A 17035-nucleotide genomic window follows, 5' to 3' on the forward strand; every position below is an offset into this window, starting at 1 on the left:
ACCATACCATTACTCCAATCCTGAATTCCCAACCCTCTTCCTCTTTCTATCCCTCTATCAACCAGTCTGTGATTGGATCTTTTCTGCAGGCCTCAGAGCAGATGGGCTCCAGTCTGCAGTGTCCCAGGTGTGTATGTCTGTGTTGGTGTGTGTGTGTGTATGTGTGTGTGTGTGTGTGTGTGTGGCAGATCTCAGCAGGTAAAGAAAGCCAAAAAGGTTGAGAAATGAAAAGAGTGAGAAAGGCCAGACCAAACAAAGATAAGCAGAAGTTGAAGAGGAGCCGGCATATATCTGTGTAAAAAAAAAAAAAGTCAGATACTTACCAGAGATCTGTGAAGAAGATCTCAGCGATGGAACAGAAGGCCACAGACACGTCCTTCTTTGAGACGGCACAGACAGATGGAAATGCAGCCGCTCCGAATGCGCTAGCCTATCAGAACACAGAACCACATGTGACAATGAAATAAAATAATAATAATTCACCCTGTCATTGTTGACTCACCTTATGTTATCCCAAACCTGTCTTAAGCTATTTTTTAAGTGGAATTTAAAAATTGTTTATCCTAGTGGTTCTCAAATTCCAAAAAGGACAAAAACCACCATAGATATCATGCACTATATTCCAACATGATAGCTGTGAGTAATGAACAGACCAAATTTAAGTCATTATTCACTGCTCCACCGAGACTCTCAAAATAAATATGCCACCTGTTCTTATGGCTTCAGAAGACTTTTATCTTTTATGTTTCTTTAACCTTTCATAGCACACATAGCACAAAAGTTTTCTAATTTTTTATGTTGATTATAATATTTATAATAACATATAATATTTTATAAATCTTATAATATTGTTTTTTATTTTTTTATTAATTTATTACAATAATGTTATTATTAACACACATTCAAGATGTTTAGTAGATATTCACAGTTAGTTATAATACATGCAAATTGTCAGCAGTGATTCTCCAGGGACCTCAGGGATGCAGGATGACTTTTAAAGAATTATTTAAAGGAATATATTGTTATCAACAGTATTAATATTATAACATATTAAAATAAGCTAACTCAATTAAAATATTTTTTTTAAATTACGTTTTTTTTTTTCAGCATACAGTTCTTGATTTTTTTTTTTATATATATATATTGTGGTTAATTTATATGTAAACATTACTAGTTTCTGTTAATAAATATAATTATAAAAACAATTAAAATGAAAGAGAAAAAAGCTAAAAATGAAAACTGGTGGGCCTTTGAATACTGTGCTATACGTACAATACAAAGGTAGCCCTACAAGACAAGAAGTCTGAGGGCCACTGCTCTATAGGACTTTATTTTCTGCTTATGTTTTATTGCCCTCTAGTGCTGAAAGATTCAACTGCATATTTAGCACTAAATAAATCCTACAGCTGACTCCTCTTTGTTCAAACTAATACAACTATCCCTCAAGACAAGTCATTTAGACCACTGAGGATGCGCATCTGAATTCAATACACAGTAATGTATGCAAGGCCTGTGTGGTCATTGCAATTGATTACAGTTTGCTTCGCTGTAAAACAATGTCTGTGACCAGCTGGTTTTTAATAACTCTCTCCCTACAGAAACAAGACACATCCATCCTCCTGTCTTTTCCGTTTACCTGCCCTGTATAGACAGACGCAAGCAGTACACACAGGCATTCTATGAGACCAGCTCAGCATAACTAAATGCCTTCTGCTATTATGTCAGTACTAATTCTGTGCCTTCCAGAAAGCATTACTCTGATTCAGCAGCTAACTTAGTAATCAATGCAAAGAAAGTGCTGTCCATTGGGAAAATGCACCACAATGATGGAATACATCCATTATTCATTAGCCAAAGCTCTCAGGCTTCTAAACAAAATGACAATTCCTTTGCATCTTAGGGAGTGAAATTCTGTTTACATCTGGTCTTAGATAGTCTCTCTCATTTTCAGGCTTCTGTCGAACTTAAAAACACATACAGTCACATCATATTTTACTGTATTGACCTGCTATAACTGTACGCATACTGTGTTGTGGTTTATTTTAGCTATAACTTACTGACTCATCTTAGTACTTTTATCTTTTCTATTTACTAAACTAGAACTGTACATGCAACTTAAGACCAGCACTTGAGGATCAACCTCAGCTCTTCTCTTGTAGTATTAGCTACAGGGTTGCCAGGTTTTCACAACAAAACCCGCCTAACTGCTACTCAAACTGGCCCAAAACTAGCCCAATTACGTTTTGATGGGGGTCCCCCGTTAAAAAGTGCATTCCGGGGGGTAAAATACATGTTTTTTTGGTGGGGCCCCCCAGTAAAATTTGCATTTCAGGGGCTAAATATCGCATTATTGGGGTTGCTTCAACGCGCGGACATGAAAAACACCCCGCGGCAACAGTGTCAAGGTAGCCCAATTCTGCAGGGAAACGGCAGACTTAGCAACACTGATTAGCTACCTGCTTTACTGTAGGTCATCACAAATTTCACAACATAGTGTAGACTGGGGCTAGTTGTCACAGATTAATCAGAGTAGGTTGATTCTTCATCAGTTTTTTAACTGATCAACTCATCACTTGTTTAAATGGAAGTCCAGGAATATTTATTTACCTACATATAACCCTGGATTTAACTTCACTATGTGAAATTATCTCTGGTCTCAGTTACATTTTACCTGGATTTGCAAGTTCCTGATAAGAAAGCATCTGCCAATAACATGTAGACTACCATACAAAAGATTGCTGTTGGTAAGACTTTTTAAACGGGATTTGATACAAGCATCTTATGTTGAACAAAGCTGTATTCATTTTATCAAAAATACAGTACATGAATTTTGCAACATGTATTTACACTTTAAAACAACTATTTTTCTATTTGAAAAATTTAATTTATTCCTGTGATGGCAAATCTGAATTTTCAAGAGCAATTCCTTCTTCAGAAATCATTCTAATATGGCATTTCTTATTATCATCACTGTTGAAAACAATTGTACTGCTTAATAGTTTTGTGAAAACCATGATATATTATATATATATATATACAGTCGTGGCCAAAAGTTTTGAGAATAACATAAATATTAGTTTTCAAAAAGTTTGCTGCTAAACTGCTTTTAGATCTTTGTTTCAGTTGTTTCTGTGATGTACTGAAATATAATTACAAGCACTTCATACGTTTCAAAGGCTTTTATCGACAATTACATGACATTTATGTAAAGAGTCAGTATTTGCAGTGTTGGCCCTTCTTTTTCAGGACCTCTGCAATTCGACTGGGCATGCTCTCAATCAACTTCTGGGCCAAATCCTGACTGATAGCAACCCATTCTTTCATAATACACTTCTTGGAGTTTGTCAGAATTAGTGGGTTTTTGTTTGTCCACCCGCCTCTTGAGGATTGACCACAAGTTCTCAATGGGATTAAGATCTGGGGAGTTTCCAGGCCATGGACCCAAAATTTCAACATTCTGGTCCCCGAGCCACTTAGTTATCACTTTTGCCTTATGGCACGGTGCTCCATCGTGCCTGGAAAATGCATTGTTCTTCACCAAAATGTTGTTGGATTGTTGGAAGAAGTTGCTGTTGTAGGGTGTTTTGGTACCATTCTTTATTCATGGCTGTGTTTTTGGGCAGAATTGTGAGTGAGCCCACTCCCTTGGATGAGAAGCAACCCCACAGATGAATGGTGTCAGGATGCTTTACTGTTGGCATGACACAGGACTGATGGTAGCGCTCACCTTTTCTTCTCCAGACAAGACTTTTTCCAGATGCCCCAAACAATCGGAAAGGGGCATCATCGGAGAATATGACTTTGCCCGAGTCCTCAGCAGTCCATTCACTATACTTTCTGCAGAAGATCAATCTGTCCCTGATGTTTTTTTTGGAGAGAAGTGGCTTCTTTGCTGCCCTTCTTGACACCAGGCCATCTTCCAAAAGTCTTCGCCTCACTGTGCGTGCAGATGCGCTCACACCTGCCTGCTGCCATTCCTGAGCAAGCTCTGCACTGGTGGCACTCCGATCCCGCAGCTGAATCCTCTTTAGGAGATGATCCTGGCGCTTGCTGGACTTTCTTGGACACCCTGAAGCCTTCTTTACAAGAATTGAACCTCTTTCCTTGAAGTTCTTGATGAACCTATAAATTGTTGATTTAGGTGCAATCATAGTAGCCACAATATCCTTGCCTGTGAAGCCATTTTTATGCAACGCAATGATGGCTGCACGCGTTTCTTTGCAGGTCACCATGGTTAACAATGGAAGAACAATGATTTCAAGCATCACCCTCCTTTTAACATGTCAAGTCTGTCATTCTAACCCCATCAGCCTGACATAATGATCTCCAGCCTTGTGCTCGTCAACATTCTCACCTGAGTTAACAAGATGATTACTGAAATGATCTCAGCAGGTCCTTTAATGACAGCAATGAAATGCAGTGGAAAGGTTTTTTTTTGGGATTAAGTTAATTTTCATGGCAAAGAAGGACTATGCAATTCATCTGATCACTCTTCATAACATTCTGGAGTATATGCAAATTGCTATTATAAAAACTTAAGCAGCAACTTTTCCAATTTCCAATATTTATGTAATTCTCAAAACTTTTGGCCACGACTGTATATATATATATATAAAAATAAATATATATATATATAAAAATTCTCAGAATTCTTTAAATAGAAAGTTCAAAGGAACATAATTATTTTACAGTTTTTTGTTTGTTTGTTTTTTTGAAACAAATTTCTTTCAAAAATCCCAAACATTTGAATGGTAGTGTATGCAAATGTGTAAATGAAATAATCAACTAAAATCAAATATCAACTATGTAAAATGCTTGAACTGTGTATCAGCAGTGTCTTGCCTCATTGGTGTGTTTGTCCATGACGCTGAGCATGACCTCAGTTCCTTTACTGAAGTATTGTACAGCCTCTTTGCCTGTGTGAATCTGCCCCAGGTACATGTACTTACTGTGGCCCTCCTCTGGACTGAGCTCCACAGCCTTCAGATACACGTATACCACTGTTAAGGACCATAACATTCAAATACAGTCATACACTTTTCAAGAAAAAGAAAAAAAAAGACTAGAGTCTTCAGGAGGATAGTACAGAATAAACCTATTCAAGTGTTTTCTATGTTCTGTGGTAGTACGTGTAAAGGATATCTGTTTAGCTTTCTCTATATCTCCCAGCTCAGTGCAGATGTTCCCCATCATGTCCAGGAGGTTCAGGTTAGTGGCTTCAATATCCAGCGCTCGCTGACAGTACAGCCTGGCCATGTCAAAGTCAAAGTTGTCTATACACTCTTCCGTCTGAGAAGGAAAGAGGTACAGTAGTACAGTCTGAAAACAAGCACTAATATTTCATGACTTTAAAGGTGCCATGTGTAAAAATTGAGGTAAAAATATCCAAAAAATTACCTACACGCATCAAAAGAATGAGAAGAAATAAGGGCGATGATGTCATTAAAAAAATGTCAAGTTATAGTGCTGCAGAGATATCAACCTTAATTAGCATTAGCATTACTAGCCACGGCCCGACAGGTGTCGTAATACCAGTTTCGGCCATGGGAGGCGATATGCGGGCAACATAACCACCAGCCAACCTGCAATACACGAATAACTCGCACGGCTTGTGGGCGTACTTGAAGCTGATGTCAAGCAACCGCGCTCGGAATCACAAATCAAATCCGATAAGAAAAGGAGCCGAAACAGAGTAAACATCGGCACTGCTTTCCATCGCTGGAGACAACTGATGGACTTGAAAGAAATGAGCTTCGACTCCGAACTTGCAACATTTCTTTTGGATTGGTAAGTAAGATGCTGTTAGTATTTCGCTAGAAGTTTGTTTTATATGTTTGCGTATTTTTTTCGGGAAGTTATAACATAGAAATGTATCGAAGGCTGTTCGATAAACGTGCTAATGTTAGCGATGGCTAACCTTAGCTGCGTTTGATAGTAAGCTAGCTATAACTTACCCACAGATCCAATCCGGTTTTCACCTGTTATCTACCAAAGCCCGTCTCTACCAAGCTGATGCTAAAATGTAAACATTACCTAAGAAGCTTGAAATGTCTTCGATGATAATGAACCCGAGAGAGAGAGAGAGAGAGAGAGAGAGAGAGAGCGCCCCGGCCGCGCGCGCACTCACTCACTATATTCAGAGCGGTCAAGTTTTTGAAAGCGTGTGAAAAGAGTCAATTGCGTGTGTCTCACGGTGAATGCTTAAGAGTTGGCAGCTCTGGTTACGTTGGTTGGCGCTAGCTTGGTCAACATCAGCTGTCTGATGTTGACCAATGATGTTGACAGAATGCTGTCTGTCAAATTAACTTAATTCAAATAATGTGTATATACAATTCAAAATGTAATATGAACAAAACGAATATGAACATATTCACTGGTAAAGGTGAAGGGGAGTAGCTTGAAGATGTCATGTTTCAAAATCACTTGACATCACCCAACGTTCCTCTGGAGGCAAAACGTCCTTTAGGCTTCGGCTATGGCTCTAGGGTTGTTGTGAAGGTAGGGGCGGAGCATAGAGACTATGCCGTTTCTCGTTTGTTACTCTAGAGTAGACCAATTCACTTTATTGAGGCATACTGCCCCCATCTGGTATGGAATGTGGAGTATGACTTGATTTTTTTGCCAGACATTACACATGGCTCCTTTAAGATGTCATTATAGGAAATATATTACCTTTTCAATTAGTTGATCAATTGTGTATTTTTCAGCTGTTTTCTTTTTGGCTCTTTCCTGCATCTTGGCTTTCATTCTCTCCTGTGGTGACATCAAGGCACCTGGACATCAAGAACAGATTTTCACAAACCACTCACATAAGAAACCTACCTGCAAAATCTGTTAAATGTGAATAAGTCTAGGTTAAGCACAGCTATGACAAGCTTGACAACCCTTCTTCAGTAAACTCTACATAGCATTAATCAGCTCACATGGATATTAAATGTCATGTTTACATTAAACCGTTACTGTCAAAGCAAACAGTGGTGAATACCAGGGTGCAGTCTATAGCAAGAAACAGGTTTAATTAATGTGGCATTTAAAAAAATACCTGTTTTAAAGTAATTATTTTCGTGAAATAAAAGCAATATGACCAGACAGTTTAACACTATAGATTCTTAAAACGGACATACCTCCAGTTGGTTTAGTGTCTTTTCTTTTAGCTTTGTTTTTCTTTTTAGATTTTGCTTGTCCGCCCATTGTTGTTAGATACAATCTGTGAATTTATTTCACTTTTTATAAAGTGGAAAATACTTCTCCACTAGAGGTGCGTTCACTTGCCAACGTGAAAGTACGCATGGGCTACAACGTGAATCAGATGGATTGACTTCCTGTTAAGTCACATCTTTAACAAAATAAAAGTCTCCAATCTTTTTTATTTTGTATTTATTTATTTATTTATTATTTATTTTTATTTTTTTGTCTGTATGCGTCTGTTTTTGAAACGCATGTAACTGCTTCTCTTCTCAGTGCAAGGTACGTTGCTTGAATGCATCGTACAAACATTGGAAAGGAATTCATTAAATACAGTTTATTTTATTCACTGAAATATTTGTAGTGAAAACAAGTGACTATACATGCTAAAATGTAAATAAATAAAAACTGCAAAAATGTTGTCTAATGAAATATGTAAGTTTTTAAAATGAAGTTTATTCAGTCATTTTTCATTATTTACCATTTCAATGACAATATCATATCAAATATCATGTTCTCACAAAATTGCCTCGTTACCTGAAGGTACCTTGCATTATGCAGTGCAAATATGTGGTTTTCATCTCTTTACAATGTTTAGGTGGTAATAGTCCATTATTTTCTGACCATCTATTCACTGTACACTTTGTTAGGTTACACTGTCAGCAAGACATCACTATAGCCTCTGTGGGAATGCTTCACAGTTGGTATTTTAAGAATTTATGGCAGCCTAATCTCTTTCTTATATAACATTGCTTAGCCAAGCTCTCTGTATAAAGTCTCCGTATTGTAGGCGGGCACAACACGCGACGTTGCCGTGTGATTGATGGGCGGAATAACCAATCAGAGCTCTCTCTCGCTCGACGTGACCAGAACCTTCTCGATTTGAACCAATCTCTCACAAAGTCGAACTTGAGGTGGTGGCAGTGGCACGTAGTAAATAAACTGAATGGATCATAGACCCTCTGCAGTTACCTCAGCGAGCATTTTTCCATTGAATTTCTCCGTATTTTCTTTGGGTGTTGTCGAGCAGAGTTGACAGTCGTTGACTAACGTTACTCTTAAAACGGGCTGTCGGAGGAACGAGCTAAACGTTTGTTTTGGACGTTTAATAACGCAACAAGCCACAGACCGTATGTGGTGAGTGAGTTTCTTCAGCGAGGACATACCAGGCCTGTCCAGTTAAACAGACAAAACAGAAATCTCGAATTAAGGAACTGAATACAACATAAGACGTAAGATAACATTCATTTCAGACACAAAGCGAACCTGTAACGTTAGGTTAATAGAGCTGTTCAAAAGCTAACGTTCTTAAACGTTTTTGGCGCGAGCGGTCAGTCACTCGTCGCTTGTGGGACAGTTTACGCATCAGTGGCGCATCCGTGGCCAATGCCACCTGCTCACCCAAGCCAAATCTACAAGATTGAGCGGACTACAAAAGCGGGCCGGGACGACTTCGCTAGCCACGTCGCGTGTACTACAGCAGTTAGCTGTCACAGGGATCTTCACTGCTCTATGCATGGTTTGAGTTAATATTGACGAAAATCAAGAACAGAAATGTCAGATACTAATAAAGAAGTAGTGGATCTGGTGTGGGGCAGACCCGGTGGCGGAGGAGTGCCTGCATCCCTCTTCCGCAGGTGGTCACAAGGTAAGCGGTCTTGATAGTTTTTGATGCTTTAATAAATAGATACTAAAAGAAGTCTTACGAATGCTGACTCAGATTTTCAAGGTTGCAACTCTCACTTTAAAGGATATACATCCATTACTTGTATTGTAAAATCTGCAGTGGTCAGCAAACAAGACCAGTGCCAAGACCATGTTACTTCAGGCTGACTGCTTGCCCAGTTATAAATTGTGATGAATTGCTAAGTTAAGACTTGTGACATTGACTGTGGTTTGTGTTTACTGTGTTTCTTTCCACAGGTTTTGTGTTTAGTGAGGCGGAACGCTCTGCACTGGAGCAGTTTGAAGGTGGACCTTGTGCTGTCATTGCACCTGTGCAGGTATTCGCCTTATTTTTTTATTCGTAGCTTATGATGTTTAGTCAGTAATAAAGTATGTGTTCATCCACGCCTTTGTAAAGTCCAAAATATAAAAGCTGCACTGCAGTGATGTAATATAAAGGTTGATGACAAATTAAATCCAGAGAAACCAGAACCATGTCGGTATAATTTTTCTAAGAAATTACCTTTATCCCATCCTGATGGGACTTTTCAGGACTGACAGTGGTCCCATCCATTGGGCACATGGGGTCATTGATTGGTTTAATGGGTAATTTTTGACAGCAGTGAAAACAAGGCTGTGAGGGACAGAAGTACTGTGTATTCAAACAGTTTAACAGATGATGAAGTGTCTCCAAAAACACTTGTGATGTAGGACTTTTCTACAGTGTATGCCATTGTAAAGACACAATCATCAAGAAGAATAACTATACCAGTGTCCAGACCAAAGCATTATAATATTGTTTATTATAAGTACAAACTAGCTTTAAATGTTGGAGGGGTTTTTGTGAATTTGTGAAGGAAAAAAATCAAATTGAGTTTTTCTTTTTCTTTTTTTACCAATATTGCGATATAGCATGCAGTTATTTTTTTTATAGCTCTTTATGTTCTGTTTTATTCAACAAAGATAAGCTATAAATCATTCTATAGTATATGATCAACACAATATTAGATAGATTAAACAAATGTTCTTTTCTCTAGGCCACTACTTTCGGTAATTCAAAGTCACTGTAATAAACGTATGTAAACATGTGGACTGCACTTTTTAAAAACTGTCTGTTAACTTTAGACTAATGATTTTCAAACTTTTTGGTAACGCCAAATAATTTCACTAAACATTATAAAAAAATAATTCTTTTTTAATTAAAAAAAAAAAAAAACTACAGGGAAAAAAACACCACCATTATTATTTTTTTTTTTTTTTTTTGTGGGTTTCATGCTGTCAGCTAAGGCATAGGACACACACAGGCTTTCCTCCTCACCAACGACATAAAACACAGTGTCTACGCCGGACACGAGCGGCAAAATACGGTAGCCTAGAACACATAATCAGTGACACTGTCTACACTAGATGTGGCGCGGTGCAACATGACACGACAAAACAACATTAAACTAATGCCTTGTTCTATTTATGACATACTGACACAATGATTTGCAACGGTCACTTTGTTTGCGTCCATTGTACAGTAGAACTGTTGCAGCAGGACAAGACAACTATAGCATCCGATATATACACAGTGAGTGAAGCCGAGAGCAAAATATGCCTTGTCATATTTTTCTGCATTTATCTTTTGAAAGACCAGCACCTGCCTGGGGTCTGTGCGACTTCATCTATGGCTTTTCTCTTCCCTTTCACAAACCCATCCATCTCCCATTCTAAGTTACGTCCTTTTGCTGTTTACCGTTTCGAGGGGGGTCGACTGGAAAAATCACGTTCCAGGGGGTAAAATACATGGTTTTTTTGGAGTGGTTCCCCAAACCGCATACTTGGCAACACTGTAGCGTGCCAACTTGATGCTTCATCTGAAGACTGCTTAGATGTGTTTCACTTGAAGCAGCACTGATTAGACCGATCGGTGTGTGTCATCAAAGTACCACGAGAGCTATAAGAGAGCGGATGTCTCCTTATGCTTTCTCTCGCCATACTTTGATGTCATACACCAATTGATCTTCAAGTCGAACACACCTCTTTACTCTCGCATGTCACGTGACCGAGTGTAATCGCAGCCTCTCCGATTGAAAAATTGTTTCATATCGCGATATTATCGCAGATGCAATTAATCATTCAGCCCTAATTTAATCCCACAAAGAGAGATCCAGAGACTTATCGAATCAAAGCCAGGGTTCACTGTAGCTGTTGTGGTGGCACACTCGCCAAGATACTCAAGTTTTTCCTTTAATTTGTCACCTGTCTTTATATCAGTCTGCAGATTCTGAGCGGTCGGAGTTGACCAATTTCATAAATCTTATATTGTCTGATGGGCACAGATTCTGATTTTTTCCCCCTGTCAGATTAAGGATTTAGTCTAGTTGGTAGAACATCAAATGTTTTTAATATTTTGATTAATATTTTTAATATTATTTTAATATTTAGAACATTTTCATTTGTCATGCATCGCCTAGCATATTTCTGCATGAGTTTGTGTTTAGAAAATACCTGAAAGTCTGCTAGTGTGTGATCCTCAGTTGCTTAGTGTTTTTTGTAACCACTTACAAGGTTGGCAAGTGTACAATACCTGCTGTTTTAAAATCTGTTCAGGTTTGAAATCATTTTTTGTATTCCAGCCACTAGTCTATCACAAATGCTGCTTGATCTGTGATTTCTCAGGATGTCTTAGTCTTTTCTTTAACTCTGTTTCTGTAACACAGAAGCAGTTGCTATCTGAACTGATATATACACGTACTGAGATGTGCTTTGTTGTCAGATTGTTCCTTTTGCCTGGTTAAGTGGAGCCCTGCTGATTTGTATGTTTTGTTTGTTATTTCTCAGGCTTTCCTGTTGAAGAACATTTTGTTTAACACTGAAGGCTCAAACTGGAAAGATATCTCAGGTTTGTTGTGCATTATTTTAAAAGGGAATTCCACCTTGTTTCCACTTTTGTGCACTCAATAAAACTCAGACCAGGCATGTATGAGCATCTCAAACTCATCATAAGTGACATAATAAGCATAAACGTAATGTAAATTGTGATTAAGATTATAAAGACTACACAAAGATATTTATTAACTTGATATTTAGGTGGTGTCAATACATAAATTAAGCATTGTTATGATAGAATTCCCCATCATATTTCTGAAATGAAAGACATCATCATGAATCTTATTAAAGGTACATATCTTTATTGTAGTCTTACTGTGTCCATAAAATTGGAAATGCGCCAGTTGCGTCTTTGTTCTTTATTTTGCGCATTGTCAATAAATCACCTGCAGAATTTTCCACTTCTAAGAACAGAATTCTAAGACCTTTATTACCTGTCAGCCGTAATACACCAGCCTTTTTATCCAATATTTTAGATCACTTTCAATTTCAGTTGAAGACATGTGACAACATTGTTGGAGAGACTGTGTCCTTTTGTTTTATAGCTGAAGAGATTTTGTTTTCTTCTCCTCCCATCATCTCCTCCTCACTCCTTTGTAATGATCATATTTGACATTCTTAGCTGATGCCCTCATTAGTATGTGTTCATTTGTTATCCTGCTTGGAATGCTGTTTGATTGTCATAATCAGAAAGAACAGTCATGTCCTACCAATGTAAATTTGTTCAGCCTCTTTTCAGTTTCATGGGTTTTTGCAAGACATTTGGATTGTATGCAAACGCAATTAATTATTTTTTTGTTTATAACAGGTAGTTGTGCACTTCATTTAAACTTTTATTTAATTCCTAATATATTTGGCTGATACCGGTTAATTTTAATGGCATGAAACTATATTGGGACACGTCAGCTAGTGGCAAAACTGATGGACTTGAATCTTTGAAGCAGCACTGAAATCAGATGCGTGGCTTGACATATGTTCTGTGTATCCTTACAGAGGAAGAGCAGAGGACAGTCCTGTGCTCCACCCTCAGTGAGATCCTGGAGTCTGCCTGCCTCAGTAAGACACAGGCCTTTCACCTGGCCACATTGCCTCGTGCTAAAACCACAGACAGCAGTGACATCACTGACAGCCACCCAGAGCCTGAGTCGAGCCAACCTACTGACACACCGAGTAAGAAAATTAGCAGCACTCATTCTCAGTGTTGTACAGACACTGAACAGGGCCAAGTGACAGTTTTTTAATAATACCTAACACTAGGGGTGGGCGATATAGCCTCAAAATTATATTACACTATTTTAAGAATATTTGCGATAATTGTATTTATGACAATATAGAAAAAAAAATGGAACAACGTTTTATTGGTGATTGCAGCTGGCAGGCAGTAGCATTTATTAGTGCAAACACAATGAAGGGCATTTTCCATCATTTTCCAATGAGCTACTGTCATTGACAATGTTGGGCAAGTTACTTTAAAAAAGTAATTAGTTATAGTTACAAGTTACTTCTCACAAATAGTAACTGAGTTACATCATTATAAAAGTAACCAGTTACCAGAGCATGAATCAGGCATGCAAATAAATGCAACCTTGCTGAGCAGAAGGGAATTCTTTTAAAACATTAGAAAATATTACAGATCCCAGTTTGAACACTATGTTGTAATAGTTGGTGTAAATATTTATAACAGTTGTAATAGTAATGAATGTAAAAAATATATATATTATTAGAGCTGTTGTAATATCATTATTGTTGTCTTACTTTTTTATTTTATTTAACAGAACAACAGTAAAATTACAATGCTAACATTTATGTATGTTGATGGAGCTTTTATTTTGACGGAAACCCGCAGGAAGTCCTCAGTGCTTCTTTTTGTTGACAGCAGCAGATTTATAAATTATTCTCATTACTAATTTGGGAAGATGCACGTATCACAATTTCACATGCCTTGTAAAAATACATAAAAAATGTTACTGAGCAACTGACGAGTAACACGCGCGGTTTAGACTTTGAACCCTGGCTAACGAGACAGTGCTCGTGCAGCGCTGTCTGAACACATGTAATTCATGCGTGTATTAGAAAACATTACGTTCTGCAGTGTATTTAATTAAGGCCATTTCGCAATTTTAATCATCATACAGTAATCAGCAACAACCACCCCTTCCTCTTCTCATCGGAGACATGAGATACTAAACAGTCTCTCACTGTCGGTGCTTGTAATGATTTTTGAGTCTTTCTCGGACAGTTTTAAGCCCGAAGGCTGTTTAAATGTTATGTGATCTTTCCCAATCATTCTACTACGCAAATGTTTTCAGAACAACATGAGCCACTTAAAATGATTAAAGTTAACAATGTTACTGATATTAAAAATGGTAAGCAAGCACTGCTTTGTTTACATTTCGTGTATCTGCATTTATCTCGTATATCTTTGTTTCGGTTTCTCCTTTTGAATGACGAATATATACTATTAATAGCTGCTGATATGAACAGCTCGTTCCTCTCACGCATGTGCAGAGCGCATGTGTTAGTTTGCCATCGGCTGTAGTCTGTGCTGTGTGTTCCAGCACAACTTTTTGGTCTGACGCTGCCGACGCGAGGCGACAACACCATCGGCTTTCGTCACCGCTAGTTCTTTGAAGTCGGCTTGGTGTATCCCAGACTTTAAATGCTTCCACATGGCCGTAATGTTTGCTGCATTAGTGCGCGCCTCTATTTGATCGCGTCACATCATTGTTTGCTACAATTTATTCGGTCTTTTTGCTTATTGCCGAACACAGAAAGAGCTTATTTTGCTATTTTTGGCCTAATAATTTCGGCTGCCGAACATTCGGTGCATCCCTCACCGAACATCATTGCATCACTATATCATTGATATCATATTTGTGATGGGTAATATGGTCATTTTTTAAATCGTCATATCGTCAGCCCACGAGATCGACGATACATGATATCATCGTGCATGGGTGGTGCAAGAGAGAGACTCTCTGTACTTGTCTTAGCCTAACTACTTGGTGTTTTAATAAACCACGCAGGTGCGCGAGAGTGAGCCTATGGAAGCATCAGTAATCAAAAAAATATACTTTCAAACATACTAAAAAACTAACATGTTAAATATAAAAATACTGTATTTAAAACAGCTAGTTCATATACAGTCGGACACAACTGTCATACCGTGCGTCCTGTGACAAATTAGCCCCATCTGCGCCACGGAAGTTATCAGTCTAAATGTTCTGCAAAATCAACGGTGAAAATCAATAGTAGATTCCAACTAAAAAAAACGACAGTTTAACACTAAATATTGGACATAAACGAACATGTTTAATATAAAGTATTTAAGGTAAGTTCATATATTTGGAGTAAAGTTAAATTGAACAGATACATCAGTCATACAGCACTCCGGACTGCGCGCCTGAGCCGAAGATGCATTCTAACATAACTGTGTTATTAAACTCAGTTAGTGAGGGCTCGTTTAAAATATTGCAAATGTATAGGCTGTTCAGATTACTTGTTAAATTGCAATGAAATACCTTATATCAGCAGACGATGTATGTCTGTTTGTGGTTGAAGACTCCTTCACCGGCTACAGGCTCTAATACTCATTTGCGCGCGTGTGTGAAAGTGAAATAGCGGGGCAATTTGATAGCTGAATTGTAATAGCCCGCCTGATAAAAATAATAATTATTATTATAATTTAATACATTTATAGAAGAATGAGCCTAATATCGTCTTGACTATCAAGAAAAACATCTGCTATCGTCTATCTCTGGCTATCGTCGATACACAATACTATCGTCTGCACAACCCTAAGTGATATGACACTTTATTATCATATAAAAATGTATACCAGTGTTAATGTAAATGGTATGATATGGCACACCCCTACCTAACACTGATCCGTAATGTCTGGTATATCTTAACTCTCTTTTCACATTGAATGCACACATTTACAGTAGATGATCCAACACAGCATGCTAGTATAAACTTGTGAGAGATGTGTATTCTTATTAACCGTGAACTTACAAATATTTTTTTCTGGACTGTTGTGTTTTTGCATGGTGTGTGTGTAGCTGCTTTGGCTGCTGAGGAGCTTGGCTTTGAGAGGTTTCACAGCGTCATACAGTAAGTGCACAAACTCTCTTTGCACACTTCCTTATTGTTTCTCTTTCCTTATGTCTTCACTGGCTTAACCTTTCCTTCCCCTTGTGTTACAAATATGCAAATTCTTGGCAGAAATCTCCAGTAGTGCAGAAACAACAAATTTCACAATTAAATAAGGGGTGCAGCTTAAAAAAAACCCAGTAAGGATCTTTCCCAATAGATAGTTGAATTGTGGTTGCTCCTTCCTCAGGAAGAGGACTCTCAGGACTGATGCGGAATTGAGAGAGGTGGTGTTGTCACTGTACGACACTTGGAAGAACAAATTTGGTGTTCTGCTATTTCTGTACTCTGTCATACTTACAAAGGTATAACTTTACATTTTCCGCCCATGAAATTTTTTTTGCCAGTTTTTGAAAATTCCTTTTTTTAAAAAACAACAAGAGAATAATGAGCTTGCATGGTAGCAACCTCTCATCTACACTACAGTACTGTTCAAAAGTTTGGGGTAAGATATTTTGGTTTGTCTGTTTTTGAAAGAAGTCTCTTATGCTCACCACAGAAATACAGTAAAAACAGTAATATTGTATAATATTAATACAATTTAAAATAATTGTTTTATATTAGTAATTGTTTTGTTGTTTTTGAAAGAAGTATCTTGTGCTCACCATAGAAATACAGTATAAACAATGATATTGTTTAATATTAATACAATTTAAAATAATTGTTTTATATTAGTAATTGTTTTGTTGTTTTTGAAAGAAGTCTCTTATGCTCACCATAGAAATACAGTAAAAAGAGTAATATTGTTTAAAATCGTTTAATACATTTTAAAATAATTGTTTTATTAGTTTTAATACATTTTAAAATTAATTAATTATTTTGGCAAAGCAGAATTTTAAGCAGCCAAAAGACAAAAAGATATTACTGACCCAAACTAAAATGACTGTGAAGCATATTTTATTGGATTGTACAGTTTTTAATATAAATGACAATGGTTTTATTCAGAGGTGTGTTTAAATGATTTATTTAAAAATGTCACCTGAATGTATTTTAGAATTTTTTTTTGTCTAGTGTAGATCTGAAACATATTTTATAACTTTTTATTAATTGTATACTTTGTGTAATTTATTCTGAGATTGCCATGATAATAGCCTTGATGCGTTAAAAAGTGAATAAATAAATAAATAACTGACCCCAAACTTTTGAACAATAGCATACA

At 37.3% G+C, this 17035-nt stretch overlaps 2 protein-coding genes across 2 annotated transcripts in view; one reads left to right on the forward strand and one right to left on the reverse strand.

Moving 5' to 3' along the window:
• Window positions 1-7320, reverse strand: part of si:dkey-12j5.1 (probable assembly chaperone of rpl4) — an 82501-nt gene extending 75181 nt beyond the window's left edge. Inside the window, exons 1-5 of the mRNA XM_042741112.1 lie at window positions 7125-7320; window positions 6673-6773; window positions 5143-5289; window positions 4843-4992; window positions 324-430 (exon numbers count right to left, since the gene is read on the reverse strand). Of these exons, the coding sequence (XP_042597046.1) occupies window positions 324-430; window positions 4843-4992; window positions 5143-5289; window positions 6673-6773; window positions 7125-7191 (572 nt within the window). The 5' untranslated portion in view covers window positions 7192-7320. The remainder of the gene's footprint in view (window positions 1-323; window positions 431-4842; window positions 4993-5142; window positions 5290-6672; window positions 6774-7124) is intronic.
• A 754-nt stretch (window positions 7321-8074) lies between these two features.
• mindy3 (MINDY lysine 48 deubiquitinase 3) overlaps window positions 8075-17035 on the forward strand; it is a 40214-nt gene continuing 31253 nt past the window's right edge. Inside the window, exons 1-6 of the mRNA XM_042741113.1 lie at window positions 8075-8833; window positions 9109-9188; window positions 11677-11737; window positions 12718-12894; window positions 15786-15837; window positions 16067-16181. Coding sequence (XP_042597047.1) covers window positions 8740-8833; window positions 9109-9188; window positions 11677-11737; window positions 12718-12894; window positions 15786-15837; window positions 16067-16181 — 579 coding nt within the window. The 5' untranslated portion in view covers window positions 8075-8739. The remainder of the gene's footprint in view (window positions 8834-9108; window positions 9189-11676; window positions 11738-12717; window positions 12895-15785; window positions 15838-16066; window positions 16182-17035) is intronic.

Source organism: Cyprinus carpio, chromosome B16, assembly GCF_018340385.1.
Source record: "Cyprinus carpio isolate SPL01 chromosome B16, ASM1834038v1, whole genome shotgun sequence".
Taxonomy (NCBI): domain Eukaryota; kingdom Metazoa; phylum Chordata; class Actinopteri; order Cypriniformes; family Cyprinidae; genus Cyprinus; species Cyprinus carpio.